The 18,000-nt window shown below is 42.3% G+C and overlaps 1 protein-coding gene across 1 annotated transcript; it reads right to left on the bottom strand.

Annotated features, from left to right (window-relative positions):
- Positions 1-2,383: 2,383 nt before the first annotated feature.
- LOC311135734 (very long chain fatty acid elongase 6-like) lies at positions 2,384-9,127 on the bottom strand. Its single transcript, XM_084169763.1, has 5 exons — positions 8,874-9,127; positions 8,147-8,278; positions 6,459-6,610; positions 4,304-6,270; positions 2,384-2,729 (listed from the first exon to the last, which is right to left on the bottom strand). Exons 1-4 carry the CDS (start codon positions 8,969-8,971, stop codon positions 5,843-5,845), a joined length of 810 nt encoding a protein of 269 aa, XP_084025889.1. The 5' UTR covers positions 8,972-9,127; the 3' UTR covers positions 2,384-2,729; positions 4,304-5,842.
- Positions 9,128-18,000: the final 8,873 nt, after the last annotated feature.

Below are 18,000 nucleotides of genomic sequence, written 5' to 3'. Positions count from 1 at the left end.
TTGTTTCTCCTAGACGTTTCCACTTCACAATAACAGCACTTACAGTGGACCGGGGCAGCTCTAGCAGGGCAGAAATTTGACGAACTGACTTGTTGGAAAGGTGGCATCCTATGATGGTGCCACGTTGAAGGTCACTGAGCTCTTCAGTAAGGCCATTCTACTGCCAATGTTTGTCTATAGAGATTGCATGGCTTTGTGTTCAGTTTTATACACCTGTCAGCAATGGGTGGCTGAAATAGCTGAATCCACTAATTTGAAGGGGCGTCCACATACTTTTGGATATATAGGGTATTTCCCAGGTAAGTTGGCCTCACTCTCCTCTTCCCTTTCCTCTCCTGTAAGCCCTTGTCCCGTCAGAATGTTATTGTTTTGACCTTGATCTCTGACTATACTCATCAGTATCGTACCAATCAATCTTCAAAACAGTTTTTCCCTAGTATTGTTTTTGACAAAGCTGTCAGTGCCTGTTCTCAGATTTGCCTCTGGTTCCTCTTTGATCCAACCAGATGATTGGAGGTAACATAGCACAGCACTGTAAATAACATTTTATCGTGGTTATCTGTCCAGCTGTTGTCCTGACAGGGAGTGTGACCATGCTGTTGGACATGGGCCATAATGATGGAGTGGGCCAATTCAATGGGCTAAGATTTTCCCGCTGCCTCATCACCCAGGGAAAGAGCAAGAACCTACTGCTGTGGAAGAGCTGGAAGGAGATGGGCCAGAAAGCTCCTTAACAAGCCATACAGAACATTCTGGAGCAAAGAGAGTGCCGGCACAGCCATGAATGAGTGCCTTACTCCGGTGACAGCTTTCAGATGGTTTGGTGTTCTTACATCTTGATATTAAACCAGTGGCATATCTGAAAATGTCTTTATATTTTGTAAAGTACATTGTATATATTTGCCATTTAATGCTAGTGTGTCTTCTTGAAACATTTTTCAGCATTTCATTATTATAAATCTGTAATTTGTTACAATTTAAATAAATGTTTAAACGTAAACAGAATTCTTCACCAGCACCACACCACATACTGTAAGTGCTGTACGAACATTAATAGCTCTCACTTACCTGCTTACTCATCAACTCTTTTCTTTCCATCTTTGTCAAAAATACTACACTGAACAAAAATATAAACTGAACATGTAACAATTGCAAAGATTTGACTGAGTTACGGTTCATGTAAAGAAATCAGTCAATTGAAATAAATTCATTGGGCCCTAATCTATGGGTTTCACATGACTGGGAATAGAGATATGCATCTGTTGGTCACAGATACCTTTAAAAAAATGTTGGGGTGTGGATCAGAAAACCAGTCAGTATCTGGTGTAACCGCCATTTGCATAGAGTTGGTCAGGCTGTTGATTGTGGCCTGTGGAATGTTGTCCCACTCCTCTTCAACGGCTGTGAGAAGTTGCTGGATATTGGTGGAAACTGGAACATGCCGTCGTGCACGTCGATCCAGAGCATCCCAAACATGCTCAATGGGTGACATGTCTGGTGAGTATGCAGGCCATGAAAGAACTGGGACATTTTCAGCTTTCAGGAATTGTGTACAGATCCTTGCGACATGGGGCTGTGCATTAACATGCTCAAACATGAGGTGATGGGGGTGGATGAATAGCACGACAATGGGCCTCAGGATCTCGTAGCTTATGCCTGCCCATAACATAACCCCACCGCCAACATGGGGCACTCTGTTCACAATGTTGACATCAGCAAACTGCTAGCCCACACAACACACGCTGTCTGTCCAATACAGTTGAAACCGGGATTAATCCGTGAAGAGTACACTTCTCCAGCAGTGGCCATCGGTGAGCATTTGCCGGTTACAACGCCGAACTGCAGTCAGGTCAAGACCCTGGTGAGGATGACGAGCACGCAGATGAGCTTTCCTGAGACGGTTTCTGATAGTTTGTGCAGAAATTATTCAGTTGTGCAAACCCACAGTTTCATCAACTGTCCGGGTGGCTGGTCTCAGACGATCCTGCATATGAAGCCCGATGTGGAGGTCCTGGGCTGGCGTGGTTATATGTGGTCTGCAGTTGTGAGGCCGGTAGGACGTACTGCCAAATTCTCTGAAACAACATTGAAGGCGGCTTATGGTAGAAAAATGAACATTCAATTCTCTGGCAAAAGCTCTGGTGGACATTCCTGCAGTCAGCATAACAATTGCACACTGCCTCAAAACTTGAGACATGTGGCAATGTGTTGACAAAACTGCACATTTAAGTGGCCTTTAATCCCCAGCACAAGGTGCAACTGTGTAATCTGCTTCTTGATATGCCACTCCTGTCAGGTGGATGGATTATTTTGGCAAAGGAGAAATGCTCACTAACAGGGATGTAAACATTTGTGCACAACATTGAAAAAGAAGCTTTTGTGTATGGAACATTTCTGGCATCTTTTATTTCAGCTCATGAAACCACTTTACATATTGAGTTTCTATTTTTGTTTAGTGTAGGTAAATTGTCCTTATGTAGCAATGAAAGCCAATACTGAATTACTGTACATTGGTCCTTGTTTTTCCCCCCATAATACTGTCACTAACCAACTGTAGTTACTTGGCTGTATAACTGAACAATGATTGAAATACTTGAAAGAACTTGCCACATTTATATCTGACTGTAGCTAGAAATGAAAGTAGCTAAAAACAAACATCTCATTTGGGATACAAGTACAGTGCCTACTGCCACTGGCAACTACAGGGAGGGAAAAAAGTATTTGATCCCCTGCTGATTTTGTACGTTTGCCCATTGACAAAGAAATGATCAGTCTATAATTTTAATGGTAGGTTTATTTGAACAGTGAGAGACGGAATAACAAAAAAATCCAGAAAAACGCATGTCAAAAATGTTATAAATTGATTTGCATTTTAATGAGGGAAATAAGTATTTGACCCCCTCTCAATCAGAAAGATTTCTGCCTCCCAGGTGTCTTTTATACAGGTAACGAGCTGAGATTAGGAGCACACTCTTAAAGGGAGTGCTCCTAATCTCAGCTTGTTACCTGTATAAAAGACACCTGTCCACAGAAGCAATTAATCAATCAGATTCCAAACTCTTCACTATGGCCAAGACCAAAGAGCTCTCCAAGGATGTCAGGGACAAGATTGTAGACCTACACAAGGCTGGAATGGGCTACAAGACCATCGCCAAGCAGCTTGGTGAGAAGGTGACAACAGTTGGTTCGATTATTCGCAACTGGAAGAAACACAAAATAACTGTCAATCTCCCTCGGCCTGGGGCTCCATGCAAGATCTCACCTCGTGGAGTTGCAATGATCATGAGAACGGTGAGGAATCAGCCCAGAACTACACAGGAGGATCTTGTCAATGATCTCAAGGCAGCTGGGACCATAGTCACCAAGAAAACAATTGGTAACACACTACGCCGTGAAGGACTGAAATCCTGCAGCGCCCGCCAGGTCCCCCTGCTCAAGAAAGCACATATACAGGCCCGTCTGAAGTTTGCCAATGAACATCTGAATGATTCAGAGGAGAACTGGGTGAAAGTGTTGTGGTCAGATGAGACCAAAATCGAGCTCTTTGGCATCAACTCAACGTGTTTGGAGGAGGAGGAATGCTGCCTATGACCCCAAGAACACCATCCCCACCGTCAAACATGGAGGTGGAAACATTATGCTTTGGGGGTGTTTTTCTGCTAAGGGGACAGGACAACTTCACCGCATCAAAGGGATGACGGACGGGGCCATGTACCGTCAAATCTTGGGTGAGAACCTCCTTCCCTCAGCCAGGGCATTGAAAATGGGTCGTGGATGGGTATTCCAGCATGACAATGACCAAAAACACACGGCGAAGGCAACAAAGGAGTGGCTCAAGAAGAAGCACATTATGGTCCTGGAGTGGCCTAGCCAGTCTCCAGACCTTAATCCCATAGAAAATCTGTGGAGGGAGCTGAAGGTTCGAGTTGCCAAACGTCATACTCGAAACCTTAATGACTTGGAGAAGATCTGCAAAGAGGAGTGGGCCAAATCCCTCCTGAGATGTGTGCAAACCTGGTGGCCAACTACAAGAAACGTCTGACCTCTGTGATTGCCAACAAGGGTTTTGCCACCAAGTACTAAGTCATGTTTTGCAGAGGGGTCAAATACTTATTTCCCTCATTAAAATGCAAATCAATTTATAACATTTTTGACATGCGTTTTTCTGGATTTTTTTGTTGTTATTCTGTCTCACTGTTCAAATAAATCTACCATTAAAATTAGACTGATCATGTCTTTGTCAGTGGGCAAACGTACAAAATCAGCAGGGGATCAAATACTTTTTCCCCCTCACTGTACTTGCTCGTTTACCAGGGTTATAGCAAATAGTCACAGGATTTAAACAGATTGCAAAAGAGACTGCTTTATTATAATACATTTCAAATATTACAAGGCCTTAGTTTGTCCGTTTTCATTTATAACACGTAGTACATGTCATGTCAAACACTTCAGATCAGGATCAAAGTAGAATTCATAGGCTGATGGCCATCTGCTCAATATGGCAATACATACAGATGAGAAACAGATCGTCATAATATTGACATAGGGTTGTTCAGCATCATTTGGCACATCTTAAAATACATTTAGCTTTTTCTGCTGCACATTTTAACAAAATGTAAATATAGCAATCAAATTCCACTGGCAAGTTTTGGTAGAGTGAAAATGGTGTTGAACTCTGAGCATAATAAAAGTATCTTGCTCAGCATCTCACCCCCACAGGTACAACATACATTCATATGCAATCCCTTTAATCTGTAAAGTAAGCCCAATAAATATGCTTAAATAAACAGAACTGAATTAACAGCAAGACAACAAATAAAGTTAACCATGTCAAGATACCAAATCGGTTTCCAGCTACTTAAAACAAAGCTCAAAACATCCCCTTTCTAAAAACCAGTCTTAATTTATTTTAGAATGAGGGACAAAAATACCTGACATTTCCACAGCAGAACAGGCTTCTCTTTTAGTTAGGAATTCCATTCAGGATACACAGCATTCTCACCAGATTGCCAGAAAGTGACAGTGAAACCAAAAACCACTCCTGTGATGCATCAGAAAAAAGCAACATGGCATCACTTGCATCCTAAGAATATACAAATAAATAACTTCATCTCTGGTGCAATAATCGAATAATTGTGCAGTGAGAGACCATGGGAAAGTTGGACTTTTCCGGCACTATTCCAGCTGCCATCATACGATCAAATGAATTAATAAATACAGTTATATTATATGAACACCCAACAAGTAGCTGCTTTCAGAGGGATTCCTTCGAGCCAGAACACAACTACTCCTCCGTTCAAAAAAGTGACAAATATCTCAGTGTGAATTTTGGAAACAAGTTTAGAGAAACCGAAGGCCCACACCAACACCTAAGAGACAGTCACAATGAGATATGCTGATGTAGGCTAATCCAAGGTAATGAATGAGAATTGCCAAATATTGGGGTTGGGTATGGGCGTACCAGCTGTCTGTCCTCTTAGTAGTTAGTTGACAAGTTCATTAGAGCACCATGGAACTGTATGAAAACCAGTCGCACCAGTCTGAACAGAAACTCGCAGGGGATGCCATTACATGTGCCTTTTGAAAAGCACAGATCGGAACTTTATGATACAAAGAAAAAAATGTACGGCTAAAAACAGATGAGTCAACATCTTCATGAAAACATTTCTGGAAACACTTCAGACAGTGGATGTCACTTGACGGGTTCTGAAAAATAGTTCACTGCTGGTAAACTAATGGCATAAGGTGTATAGAGAATGGACAGAGACTTATCGCTGCCATTGTTGCGAAAAGCTTAAAAATGGACCGTGTCAGGCAATGTAGCAATCCCTCCCCCCACAATTTAGTCTTTCTTGGAGCTCTTGCCACCTTTGCCTTTCATGTAGGTCTGGTAGAAGAAGGAGGAGAAGAGGACCAGGTAGCTGAGGTACATGAGGGAGCTCCACACAATGTTGTTCAGGTAGGAGTGGCAGTCCCCCTCCTGCATCCAGTGGTAGACCAGCCAATTGACCGTCAGCCCCATGGCCATCTGAGCAATCTGGAAGGTGGTGATGACCATGGCAAAGGGGCGTGGCACACGGTAGCCGGCCGCCCGCACTGCGTAGTAGCTGTACATGAGTGCGTGAACAGAGTAGTTCATGGTCATGAACCAGCCGCCTCCAGCCACCTGGTCCTTGTAGGAGTACCAGGAGTAGAGCAGCACGGTAATGTGGTGGTACCAGTGCAGGAAGATCAACCGCTGCTTACGGAGCACAATGAATGCAGTGTCACCTGCGGAGGTCATGGAGAGAACACATCAGGACCGGCAAAGTTATGGTCCCAGCCATGCAGACACACTTAACATTTACTGCATATCTTTGACTAAGTTATATGGTTTGTCAAAAATTAGACACTCATGGTAGAGTGGACAAAATACCAAGTTCAGACAAATGACTGGCAGTTCCATCCCCGGTTCTTACCCAGTTCAGGGCCTTTGCTCAGGACAAAGGCATAGGCCCAGAACTTGCTCACTGGCCCGTTGTAGAAGCTCTGGTCACATATAGACTGTCTGAAACCACTGGTGGAGAGGATATACAGCATGTACCATCCTGTTCGAATTGCTCCAATGATACTGCAATTAAAATAAAGTTAAGCATTGCACTAAATGGCAAGGGCAAAACTAAACAAGTTATACTAGCCTTGCATCACAGCCTTGCACAAATGAGTATTTCATAGGGATGGTTTGTTTTGAGACAGTGATAAGATTTAACACATTTTGGAAGGTTTTGTTTTGGGAACTCTGACCAACATTGGTCACCATCCCATTAGCCAGACACCTGTAATGACACCTGAGGGGTATACTATGACTGAAGCTAGATCTAAATCAGGGTTTTCTAAAGCTAGCTTCACATTCCAGCTCGGGTTTCATCCGCACTATGATGGTGGATATTGCTCGTCCGCTTGCCGCCAACTCTAGCAGGCTTATAACTGCATGTGCATGTCGCACGTGGCTAGTCGAACACCAAACTTTTCATTGAGACAATGCTGAAACATCAATCCATGGATGAGTTGGTGCCAAATTTTCATTTGTGCCAAAATCAAAATGAAAGAGGCTATGGTGTGAAATAGGCTTGTTGAAGTGCCATCTTTATTTGTATTATCTTTAACGCAGTCATTGGTGTGCTTATCAACGCACAAGCACCTTTTAAATCACCAAGCCTATCGATAAAATAATTATATTAAGTCATACAAGTTTCACCATGTGAAAAGTGTGAAGTTTCAATGCATTCTGTAATCACTAAATCTATGTGATAAATAGTAATATTAAAATACCTAACAAAAATGAAGGGGATGATGCAATGTTTGCGAGAGGGAGGGAATCTGATGTCTTTGGTCCTCAACTCACATGTCAGACACTTCAAGATAAATGGAGTTGGCCCCGAGTTAGCCTGCCCGTGAGCAGGTTAGTTCTGAAGGATTCGTTGCCATAGAAATGTACCTGGCTAAAAAGGTGAACCACTTGTGGTACCAGTTTCCGAGTTGAACTCTGAGTTCACTAAAGTTATGTCGCTAACTCCTCCAACCACGTACGTAGTATAGGGCTCGTTGACCCTGTTCCTGAAGAGCTACCCTCCTGTAGGTTTTAACTAACCCGATTCAGTTTATCAACCAGCTAATTATTAGAGTCAGGTGCGCTAGATTAGGGTTGGAGTGAAAACCTACAGGATGGTAGCGCTCCAGGAACAGGGTTGGAGAGCCCTGCACTAGGGAAACATATGTAGTAAGGTCACGTTGGTGTCTAGGAAACTGCCCTAACAAAGCAGTGCACATGTATGCTTAGTTCCACCACGTTAAAAGCAGCTCCATGAGGGTGCTTTTTGCACAAATAATGCATCATTTCAGCACAAATTGTAATCTTAAAACAGTAACATAGGAGTAAGATTTTTAAACGCTTAACAAATGATTGTGACAGCCATCTTTCTACCATCAGGATTGTTAACAGATGGATGCATAATGAAAAAGTGACTTGTTGGCAGATGTAAAACAAAAAAAGCTCACTATAGATTTGGAGCTTTGGGTATTTAAGTTTCCAGAGACATGACATGATTACTGTATTCATTCACTCAAATGTCAGCGGTAAATGTGGGTGTTCTGTGCTTTAACTCACCTGAAGATGGCCAGGCTGAGTGACCACAGCACCAGTGGTCTGCGCAGACTAAGTTTAGGCCTCTCCTTCATGAAATGTTGGCCTCCAAAGACCAGCGCTGCATATAGGCCACAGAACACAAAGGCCTTGCTCCTGGTGAGAGAGAAACAAAAATCAACAATGTCAGTAAAAATGTCCTTAATTGTGCTCATGGCAAGGTTACTCAGCTGCAAAGGTATTTCAGTGATTGAGCACACCCTTTAATGAAGTGACGTTTTTACATACTCATGCTAAAGGTATTTAACATGGCACACCCAGTTTGCTATGGTGATAAGTGAAATGTATTGACTAAAGCAAATCAGCCCTAGCCACTTTGGTTAATCTTAGCTGGCTTGAATTTTTTTTTAATGTTACATTTGTACAAGAAACCATAAAATCTTTCTGCATGCAGTTTAGCTGACATTTATTTTTTACTTTTCTACTAGACATCCTGATTAAACCACTACTAGATGTTGATATTCTAATTTCAAAGCAAGAACAGGACAATGTGGCTGCTATTTGAATAATAAGGTGGTAAAGTAAATGGTATAATATTTGGCTTCAACCTTAGGCTGTCAGCATTGGGATGTCACACCTGACACTATTCAACTTATGAAGTGATCAAGGGCTTCAGCTGTCCTGTTCGACAACACGAACAAGATGAATTCATAATTATTTTGAAAAACAAACAATGTTATAACATACTCACCAGTTCTCCTGCATCCATTCGATAGCGCCTCGCTCGTCAAATTGCTGCTCGAAACCATATTGGGAAAGTGGTAGTTGATGATATTCAGTCTTATTCATTTTCGAGCTTACTCACTCTAAACTAGGCTATGTAGAACTTATTCTCTGTGATTTAAAACCCCCAGTAGATAGTAGACTACATAGACTAATGTTTGTTAGATTGGTCCTAAGTGAAAGCACACAGGCGTGCTCTCCACCACTACTTTACTCGCACCTGATTTCATTTACGCGCAAATAAAACCTTTTATATACGGGCGTGGACTATGATGGCCTTCTGCCCTGCCCTCTCTCCTCCCACTGTGGGAGGATACTTTGGGGATTTTGGTTTCGACAGAGGTCGTCATAAAATGCTTAGCAAAAGAAAACCTCACAGAAGTAATTGTAGGCCTATAATTGATTATTCAGGTATGCTAACTTTGTAGGCTACAGATTATTACTTTGTAGCTGCGAAAATGCCGAGGCATGTGGCAGACACAGACAATTGTGCCGCGGATAATTGGTTGCCAGATTTGGTCAGATAGATCTGAACATGTCCAAAGGCTTTGACCACATAGTACAAAATTATAACCTGGCAACTCTGCCGAATTTGAAAAGATTCTTTGAGCAGACAATTTGATAGATGTCATAAATAGTGACGACAGTTGGTTACCGCGCCAACGGGCAAGCTAGGCACATGAAATAGCTCCAGAATGTTCAATTTCCCACACACTTAATTGTATAACACACAGCTAGTCAGCTAGTAGTTTGAGTTGTAATGTTTAGTCATTGTCTTTGAAAATTTGGCTATATTTGTAATCAAAATGGCACAGCGCGCCCACAAGGAAGGGCTGTGCAATATCAACATTTTATGTTTGGCATTTATTTTCTGTCTCATAAGGCCAGTTGATGCAAAGCCACTTCCTGCAAATGTTTTGCCTTCTTCATCCTCGCTGGAGCACATGACTTTGATCAACCCTGTTCAGAACAACCCCGATGTCACAACTCCAAAACAGACCAATTTTTTAAACACATTGCTTGGACAATTTGAGAGTTTGCTGGTGAAAGGTGAGACAGGAATCCAGAAATTAGCCTAGGCCTAGCGTTAACAGAGAGAAGTCAGAGAGGCAAATGTCTAAGCTTGAGTTGGGGCAACATTTGACATTTACCTCTGATTTTCCACAGATGGTACTTCTCCAGGTAATGTGGACCAGGTGACTCAAGGATATCCCGAACCCTACACAAATGCTAAAGACCCCCAGAGGCATGTGAAGGCCCTAATGTCTGTTCTACAGACTTACAAGACGCAAACAGCATCACATGGTGATTTGCCCTTTATTCTGTTCCTACTCTTTGTGTGAATGCGCAAACCTGTGTGAATTTCACAATTGTTGAATTGTAAAATCCATTGTGAAATGGATTTTGAAATGGATTGTACATTTTGTTCCGATGCAGGTAATGATCACGTCTTCAAACTGTGGGGAAAAGCTCCAAAAGCAAAGAAGAGCACCAATGAAATCAAATCCAGAGTCAACATATTGACAGACCCCACTTACTCCGAGCCACTTGTGAAAGTTAACATGATTTTGGGCATCTTTTTCTACGGCTTCATCGTGATAGGTAGCTACATAACATTTTGCTGTCTTTTTACTGCATGGAAATGTATTGTTCTGCTTCATGAGTTGATATTGACATAGCTATAATGTAGAATGTTCTGCTTTGTATGTTAACATGAGCAACAGCTGGGGTTTGTTCCAGCTACAATGTTATCGTGTTTGTTCTGTGCCTGGGACTTTTTCATCAGTGTTTATCTATGACTCTGTCCGAGTCTCCATGGAGGCCAGAAGGAGATCTGATGCTCTAGCTGCTGCCAGGCTGAAGAGAAAAGAACCACCCCCTTTTGAACCACAGTCAACTTTATCCAAATGTACAATCTCTATGATACCTTACTCTGTGTGCCGTTAACTTGCTTGGGGCTTACATTAGTAATAAACATATCTTGCATTCAAAATCTAGGCCTATGTGAAAGTTGTTTTTGGTATATATGATTACTTCTATTTTAATTTATTTCTTGATTACTTATTAAAATGTAAAAAGAGAATGGTAAAATATTAAATTAACATTGTTTGTTAGTTACAAATACAATTGTGTTGTAAATGCTGTACATTATTTCCATTATTATGTTTGTTTTTAAGACTGTTATTATGCAAAAATCAATATAGCAATATTATACTGTTGCTCATTTTAGGTTTCCTATGTGTTAGTTAGGCCTAACCTTTTTCCCAAAGAGAGATATGACTTATCTCCTCTGATGTCATAGGAGCTCTATTAAACAATATTTATCCAACAGCTCCCTAGTTTACCATACTATACACCACAGGAGGCTGCTGAAGGGAGGATGGCTCATAATAATAGCTGGAACGGAGCAAATGGAATGGCATCAAACAGCCATTATTTATTGAACATTTGAGCCCATCAAGCTAATCTTCCCCTTTTGGCATAGCTTATGAATGAGCTGTAGTTTATTACAGTGTATGTGACATTCCTATGATGACAGAGCAACAGAACCTACCCAGTTAAACAATGTAGTTAGCCTGGTTCTGTTTTATCTTAATTACCATTCTTCCAGAAGAGCCTAGTTCTTGGAAAGGATTTACTTCGTCAACCTCAGGTTGGTGTCTCAGAGATCAATAATGTCTCATATACTGTAGGAATACGCTGACCACATGATTACATACAAAAGTGGGGATGAAAGTGAGAAATGCTTCCATCTGCTGGAGAAGACTATAAAGAGGTTGTCAGCCACGGTATCTGACTGGTTCATCAAGACTCCTTGGGTGTGTAATCATTAGTCCAAACCGTAGCAAACAATTGCATTTTGCAACGAAAACTAGAGTTTCTATTGGTCAAATTCTGTTAGGTCCCTCCCGTTTTTTCCCTTCCGTTTTCTTCAGTTTGGTTCTGTTTGGTTCCTAGTGAATAGGAAACAGTGAGTGATGAGATGAAAAAGTATTGTGGGTTGGATACAAATAGGCCTAGTATTTTGAAAATCTGGTTTAGGAGAGGAATAATTAAAAAATGTCATTTACAGGCTAGAATGGGCTCCCTAGGGTGTGATTTCTGTGCACCAAGCCAATCTGCAGGGCTTGTGGGCTGGGTGAGAGTCACCTCTGTGTGCAGCAGAAAACACCATATACATTCCCACTATTCAAACAGGGCTGAGGTGTGGGTGGTTTTTTCAGGGAGACCTATACGTGGGTGGTTTCTCTCTCCGAGCACTAAACTTACTTCTGACAGGCCACAGCAAACTACACACCAGTTTTTGCACAGAAAGAGGATATAGAGAAAGGAGAGGGGCTTTGGACAGGGCTTAGTGGAGTTTTTATATGAGAAGTTGTGTTTGAAAAACCATGAGTTATGGGTGGCCTTACACCTTTACATAGTGCATATCATGGTTCACTGCTGTTTTCCTTCAGCTGAGCTCAGAGGAACAATAAGTGTGTAGTGATGAGACAGTAGAACAGGGGTCACAGAGGGAGATTTAAGAAGGATTCCCCAGTGAGTGAGGTTGTTTCCACCCAGCCACTTCAGCTCACGGTCCTCTCTCATAGCATGTCCAAAACTGAAGAATAATGCAATGTCATCGTGGCTTTAAACGAATGACAGGGAATTGCTTGAGGGATGCTTACATTACACTTGGGCTCTGCAATGCCTGGATAGCTATAGAGGGGATGAGACCGGTACAAAAAGATGGTTTATTTACTGAGCAAAAGCTGTGAATATTATTATGGGACTATTACTAGTAGGCTATGTGGTCAGAGTGGATGACTCATCCCAGGTAGCAGCCATGGCAACATGCTGCAGGTGAGAGATTATTTGTATTTGTCTCTGTTCTATCTACAGTGCATTCAGAAAGTATTCAGACCCCTTCACTTTGTCCACATTTTGTTAAGTTACAATCTAATTCTAAAATTGATTAAATTGTTTCTCCCCCCTCATCAATCTACACACAATACCCCATAATGACAAAGCAAAAACAAGTTTTTATAAATTTTTAAAAATCTATTTAAAAAAAAGTTATAAATGAAATATGACATTTACATAAGTATTCAGACCCTTTACTCAGTACTTTGTTGAAGCACCTTTGGCAGCGATTACAGCCAAAGGTTGTCTTCTTGGGTATGACGCTACAAGCTTGGCACACCTGACTTTGGGGAGTTTCTCCCATTCTTCTCTGCAGATCCTCTCAAGCTCTGTCAGGTTGGATGGGGAGCGTCGCTGCACAGCTATTTTAGATCTCTCCAGAGATGTTCGATCGGGTTCAAGTCCGGGCTCTGGATGGGCCACTCAAGGACTTTCAGAGACTTGTCCTGAAGCCACTCCTGTGTTGTCTTGGCTGTGTGCTTAGGGTCGTTGTCCTGTTGGAAGGTGAACCTTCACCCCAGTCTACGGTGCTGAGCGCTCTGGAGCAGGTTTTCATCAAGTATCTCTCTGTACTTTGCTCCGTTCATCTTTCCCTCGATCCTGACTAGTCTCCCAGTCCCTGCCGCTGAAAAACATCCCCACAGCATGATACTGCCACCACCATGCTTCACCATAGGGATTCCTCCAGACATGACGCTTGGCATTCAGGCCAAAGAGTTCAATCTTTGGCAATCAAAAATGTCTAAAAACCTGTTTTTGCTTCGTCATTATGGGGTATTGTGTGTAGATTGCTGAGGAAAATAAATACATGTAATCCATTTAAGAATAAGGCTGTAACGTAACAAAATGTGGAAAAAGTCAAGAGGTCTGAATACTTTCCGAATGCAAGTCGGAACTGTTTTGATTGATTTACTTTTGTGTGGTATGTGTGAACATGTGCCAATAATTGTGTGGTGGAGTCGGTGGCTAGGTAAGCACTCATTATGGTCACACAGTGGGTGGTGTAAGGAGATATGGATGAAGGAGAGGTGGACTCACTGGAGACAGAACCTCAGAGGAGAAAGAGGGTAGAATTGATGAGTTGAGATGTACAGTACAAGAAGAGAAAGAGAGAGAGGGAGAGAGAGAGAGAGAGAGATGTGAGCGTCAAATTATGTAGACAGGCCCAAATGTGCACAGTTTACCCCAGGCAATACCCACACAACATGTTTAGGCAATACTCAATATGAAATCCGCTCAATGCAACGAATGTCATCTATGCAAAACAGCGAAGTTTATTAACTACCCCCTGTGTGCCTTAGTATAGGGATTATACCCATGATCCCCACCACATTCTTTTTGCCATGTTTTAGTGTTTGATCAGGTGCCAACAACGAGTCTACGGTAAATTAGCAAGGTCATGGAAATTGTTAAAAGCTTTTAAAAACAATTCTAATACATGCAACATTTGAACAATGGATGAAGATACTCCAAACGTTTAGAATTGTATAATCCATTCGATATTGACTAAATTATAGCACATAAAACATTTTATTGGCACAGACAAATAATGAATGGAGTTTTTTCTTAGAATGCAATCATATATACATTTTCTTATATTTTGTGTTCAAATAAAGAAAATTATGTGTGCCTCATTTGCATAAATACCATGGGTGTATTTACATATATGAGAACATTAACATAAAGGGGTGGAACAGGGCTGCAACCATCAAACGCTCTGTCTACCGTACCTGCACTCACCTGCGCTGTCTAGAATGCCTCATTAGGTACTGTTGTTTTCATGTTCTGTTGCATAATTCAACAAGTGTGTCAATAGCAGGATACCCTTGGATAAAAAATTAACACTTGGCTCTAGATTACAACTATCTAAACATACTTTGCAATGTTTGCAAGATCAGACATAATATAATATGAGTGTTCATTTTCAGAAGTTGCTTTCAGTTCAGCACATCTAATTTGTAAAAATGCCAACTGTATTAAATCATTACTTTTTTCAATTCCACAAAAAATGAACACCCATCAAAATAAAGTTATCTTGCTTCTCTAAAGCAATCGATCCAGCGAGATTTAAGTGACAAGTGTATTTTGCACCCCTTAAACACAGGAAATACACTATATATACAAAAGTATGTGGACCTCCCTTCAAATTAGTGGATTCGGCTATTTCAGCCACACCCGTTGCTGACAGGTGTATAAAATCGAGCACACAGCCATGCAATCTCCATAGACAAACATTGGCAGTAGAAAGGCCTTACAGAAGAGCTCAGTGACTTTCAACGTGGCTCCGTCATTGGATGCCACCTTTCCAACAAGTCAGTTCGTCAAATTCCTGCCCTGCTAGAGCTGTCCCGGTCAACTGTAAGTGCTGTTATTGTGAAGTGGAAACGTCTAGGAGCAACAAAGGCTCAGCCGTGAAGTGGTAGGCCACACAAGCTCACAGAACGGGACCGCCAAGTGTTGAAGCACGTAGCGTGTACAAATCGTCTGTCCCTGGTTGCAACGCTCACTACCGAGTTCCAAACTGCTTCTGGAAGCAAAGTCAGCACAAGAACTGTTCGTTGGGAGCTTCATGAAATGGGTTTCCATTGCCGAGCAGCCGCACACAAGCCTAAGATCACCATGCGCAATGCCAAGCGTCGGCTGGAGTGGTGTAAAGTTCGCTGAAACGCGTTCTCTGGAGTGATGAATCACGCTTCACCATCTGGCAGTCTGACGGACAAATCTGGGTTTGGCGGATGCCATGAGAACGCTACCTGCCTCAATGCATAGTGCCAACTGTAAAGTTTGGTGGAAGAGGGATATAATAATAATAATAATAATATGCCATTTAGCAGACGCTTTTATCCAAAGCGACTTACAGTCATGCGTGCATAAATTTTTTTGTGTATGGGTGGTCCCGGGGATCGAACCCACTACCTTGGCGTTACAAGCGCCGTGCTCTACCAGCTGAGCTACAGAGGACCACAGGGACCACAGGGATAATGGTCTGGAGCTGTTTTTCATGGTTCGGGCTATGCCCCTTAGTTCCAGTGAAGGGAAATCTTAACGCTACAGCATACAATGACATTCGAGACGATTCTGTGCTTCCAACTTTGTGACAACAGTTTGGGGAAGGTCCTTTCCTGTTTCAGAATGGTAATGCCCCCCGTGCACAAAGCGAGGTCCATACAGAAATGGTTTGTTGAGATCAGTGTGGAAGAACTTGACTGGCCTGCACAGAGCCCTGACCTCAACCCCATCGAACACCTTTGGGATGAATTGGAACGCTGACTGCGAGCCAGGCCTAATCGCCCAACATCAGTGCCTGACCTCACTAATGCTCTTGTGGCTGAATGGAGGCAAGTCCCGCAGCAATGTTCCAACAGTGGAAAGCCTTCCCAGAAGTGTGGAGGCTGTTATAGCAGCAAAGGGGGGACCAACTCCATATTTAATGCCCATGATTTAGGAATGAGATGTTTGACGAGCAGGTGTCCACATACGTTTGATCATGTAGTGTATATGGCTGAAAGAGACAGGGCATGTACAGTAAGTTGCTAGGTAAAGAGATAGCCGCCTAATATCCATTATTTCGTATAATAGTTGACCTACTATGCTATTTTTGAAATAAGTTAGCCTAGTAGTAGTAAGCCGTGAGTGCTATCTGGTCTGTCTGTTAGATAGGCTAATACAGATTCAAGTCCGTTTTTAGTGCAAGTTGCATTGTTAACACTCCTTCGAGGAGGCGTAAATAGCACGCGCTCTGTGAGAGAGGAGCTGTTGATGCTCGCGCTAGGAGGGTGCGCGTGTGTGAGCGGCGCGCATGGCGTGCTCCTCTTCAGGAGTAGAGGTGTGTCAGAGGAGCTGTCCGTTTCAGAACGATTTAGCTATGAATGGAAAGCTGTTTTTCAACCAAGGTTACTACGTCAACCTACTCAATGCAGAAAAAGGGGATAACCAGCAGCGAATGAAAACACGCCTACTCCGTGGCTCTATCGGGATTCTGCTGCATCTTATATAATTAGCATTCATGTAATGGCAGGGGTAAGTGACTATCTTTCTTCATGAACCGTGACAAGCTTGCAGTGTGGCTTGTTATTGTAGGCTAGCAATGCTACTCTTCATTAATTAATGAAAAGATCTCTCCAGGAATTGTTCCAGCTATAATAGCCTATTGTTTTCTGTTTTAAGATAGCTCTTGTGTTGAAGCCTATCATTTCCATCTGCGCCCAATTCTCCAGTTCACCCAACAACATCACTTTACAGTTCTGTCGCAGAACAGTTGCCATAGGGCAGATGCTAGTTGTTTGGGACAGATTTTAAGGTGCATAGCTCACCTGTAAACTATTGATATGACAGTATTCCCCATTGCAGACCTACAGTATCTTAAAATCTGACATAGGCCTAACTCCATTCAAAACTTTTCAGTGGTCTGTTATTTTTGTTGCTCAAGCCATTGGCAATGCAGATTTATGTTTGGATAATCAAACACCTCATCCCTACTGAAGTATTATTTCACTAAAGGCATTCAACAACCATAGGGAATTACAAGACTGAACATAGCAATCTTCCTTTGTGTCAGAGATGTCTACCAGACATTCATGTGCAATTATTCTGCCATGTCAAACTGTTGCCCCTAACTGGTAACCTGTGTTGCGACCTGGTATCATTGCTGTTCACAAACCACAAAAAAGATTATTTCAATATCGATGTGTCTGACAAGCCTTTTGAAGTTCAGAGGCAGTAGGCCTATTCCATTTCCTCCAGCCTATCGGATGACAGTTTTTCTATAAACTGCACTTCACTGACTTCAGTCCCCTGGCCCAGTTGCTACTCAGTCAGCAAGGCTGTTGTATGATACTTCTGGGTCTCTCTCTCTCTCTCTTACACACACAAACACACTTTTTTCTCTCTCACTCTCACACACTCTGTCCTTCCTTGTACTGTACATCTCAAATCAAATCAAATTGTATTTGTCACATGCGCCGAATACAACAGGTGTAGACCTTACCGTGAAATGCTTATTTACAAGCCCTTAACCAACAACCAACATCTCACCTCATCAATTCCACCCTCTTTCTCCTCTGATGCTCTGTCTCCAGTGAGTCCACATCTCCTTCATCCACATCTCCGTCCACCCCCCACTGTGTGGCCATAATGATTTATGCAGCTGTTGCCTGGCTGATAAGAGCAGTGTGCATGCCTGATAGATA

This window comes from Coregonus lavaretus, assembly GCF_964263955.1.
Source record: "Coregonus lavaretus genome assembly, chromosome: 1".
Lineage (NCBI taxonomy): Eukaryota > Metazoa > Chordata > Actinopteri > Salmoniformes > Salmonidae > Coregonus > Coregonus lavaretus.
Note: the sequence above shows the minus strand (reverse complement) of the source record. Positions and strands in the feature narration are given on the sequence as shown.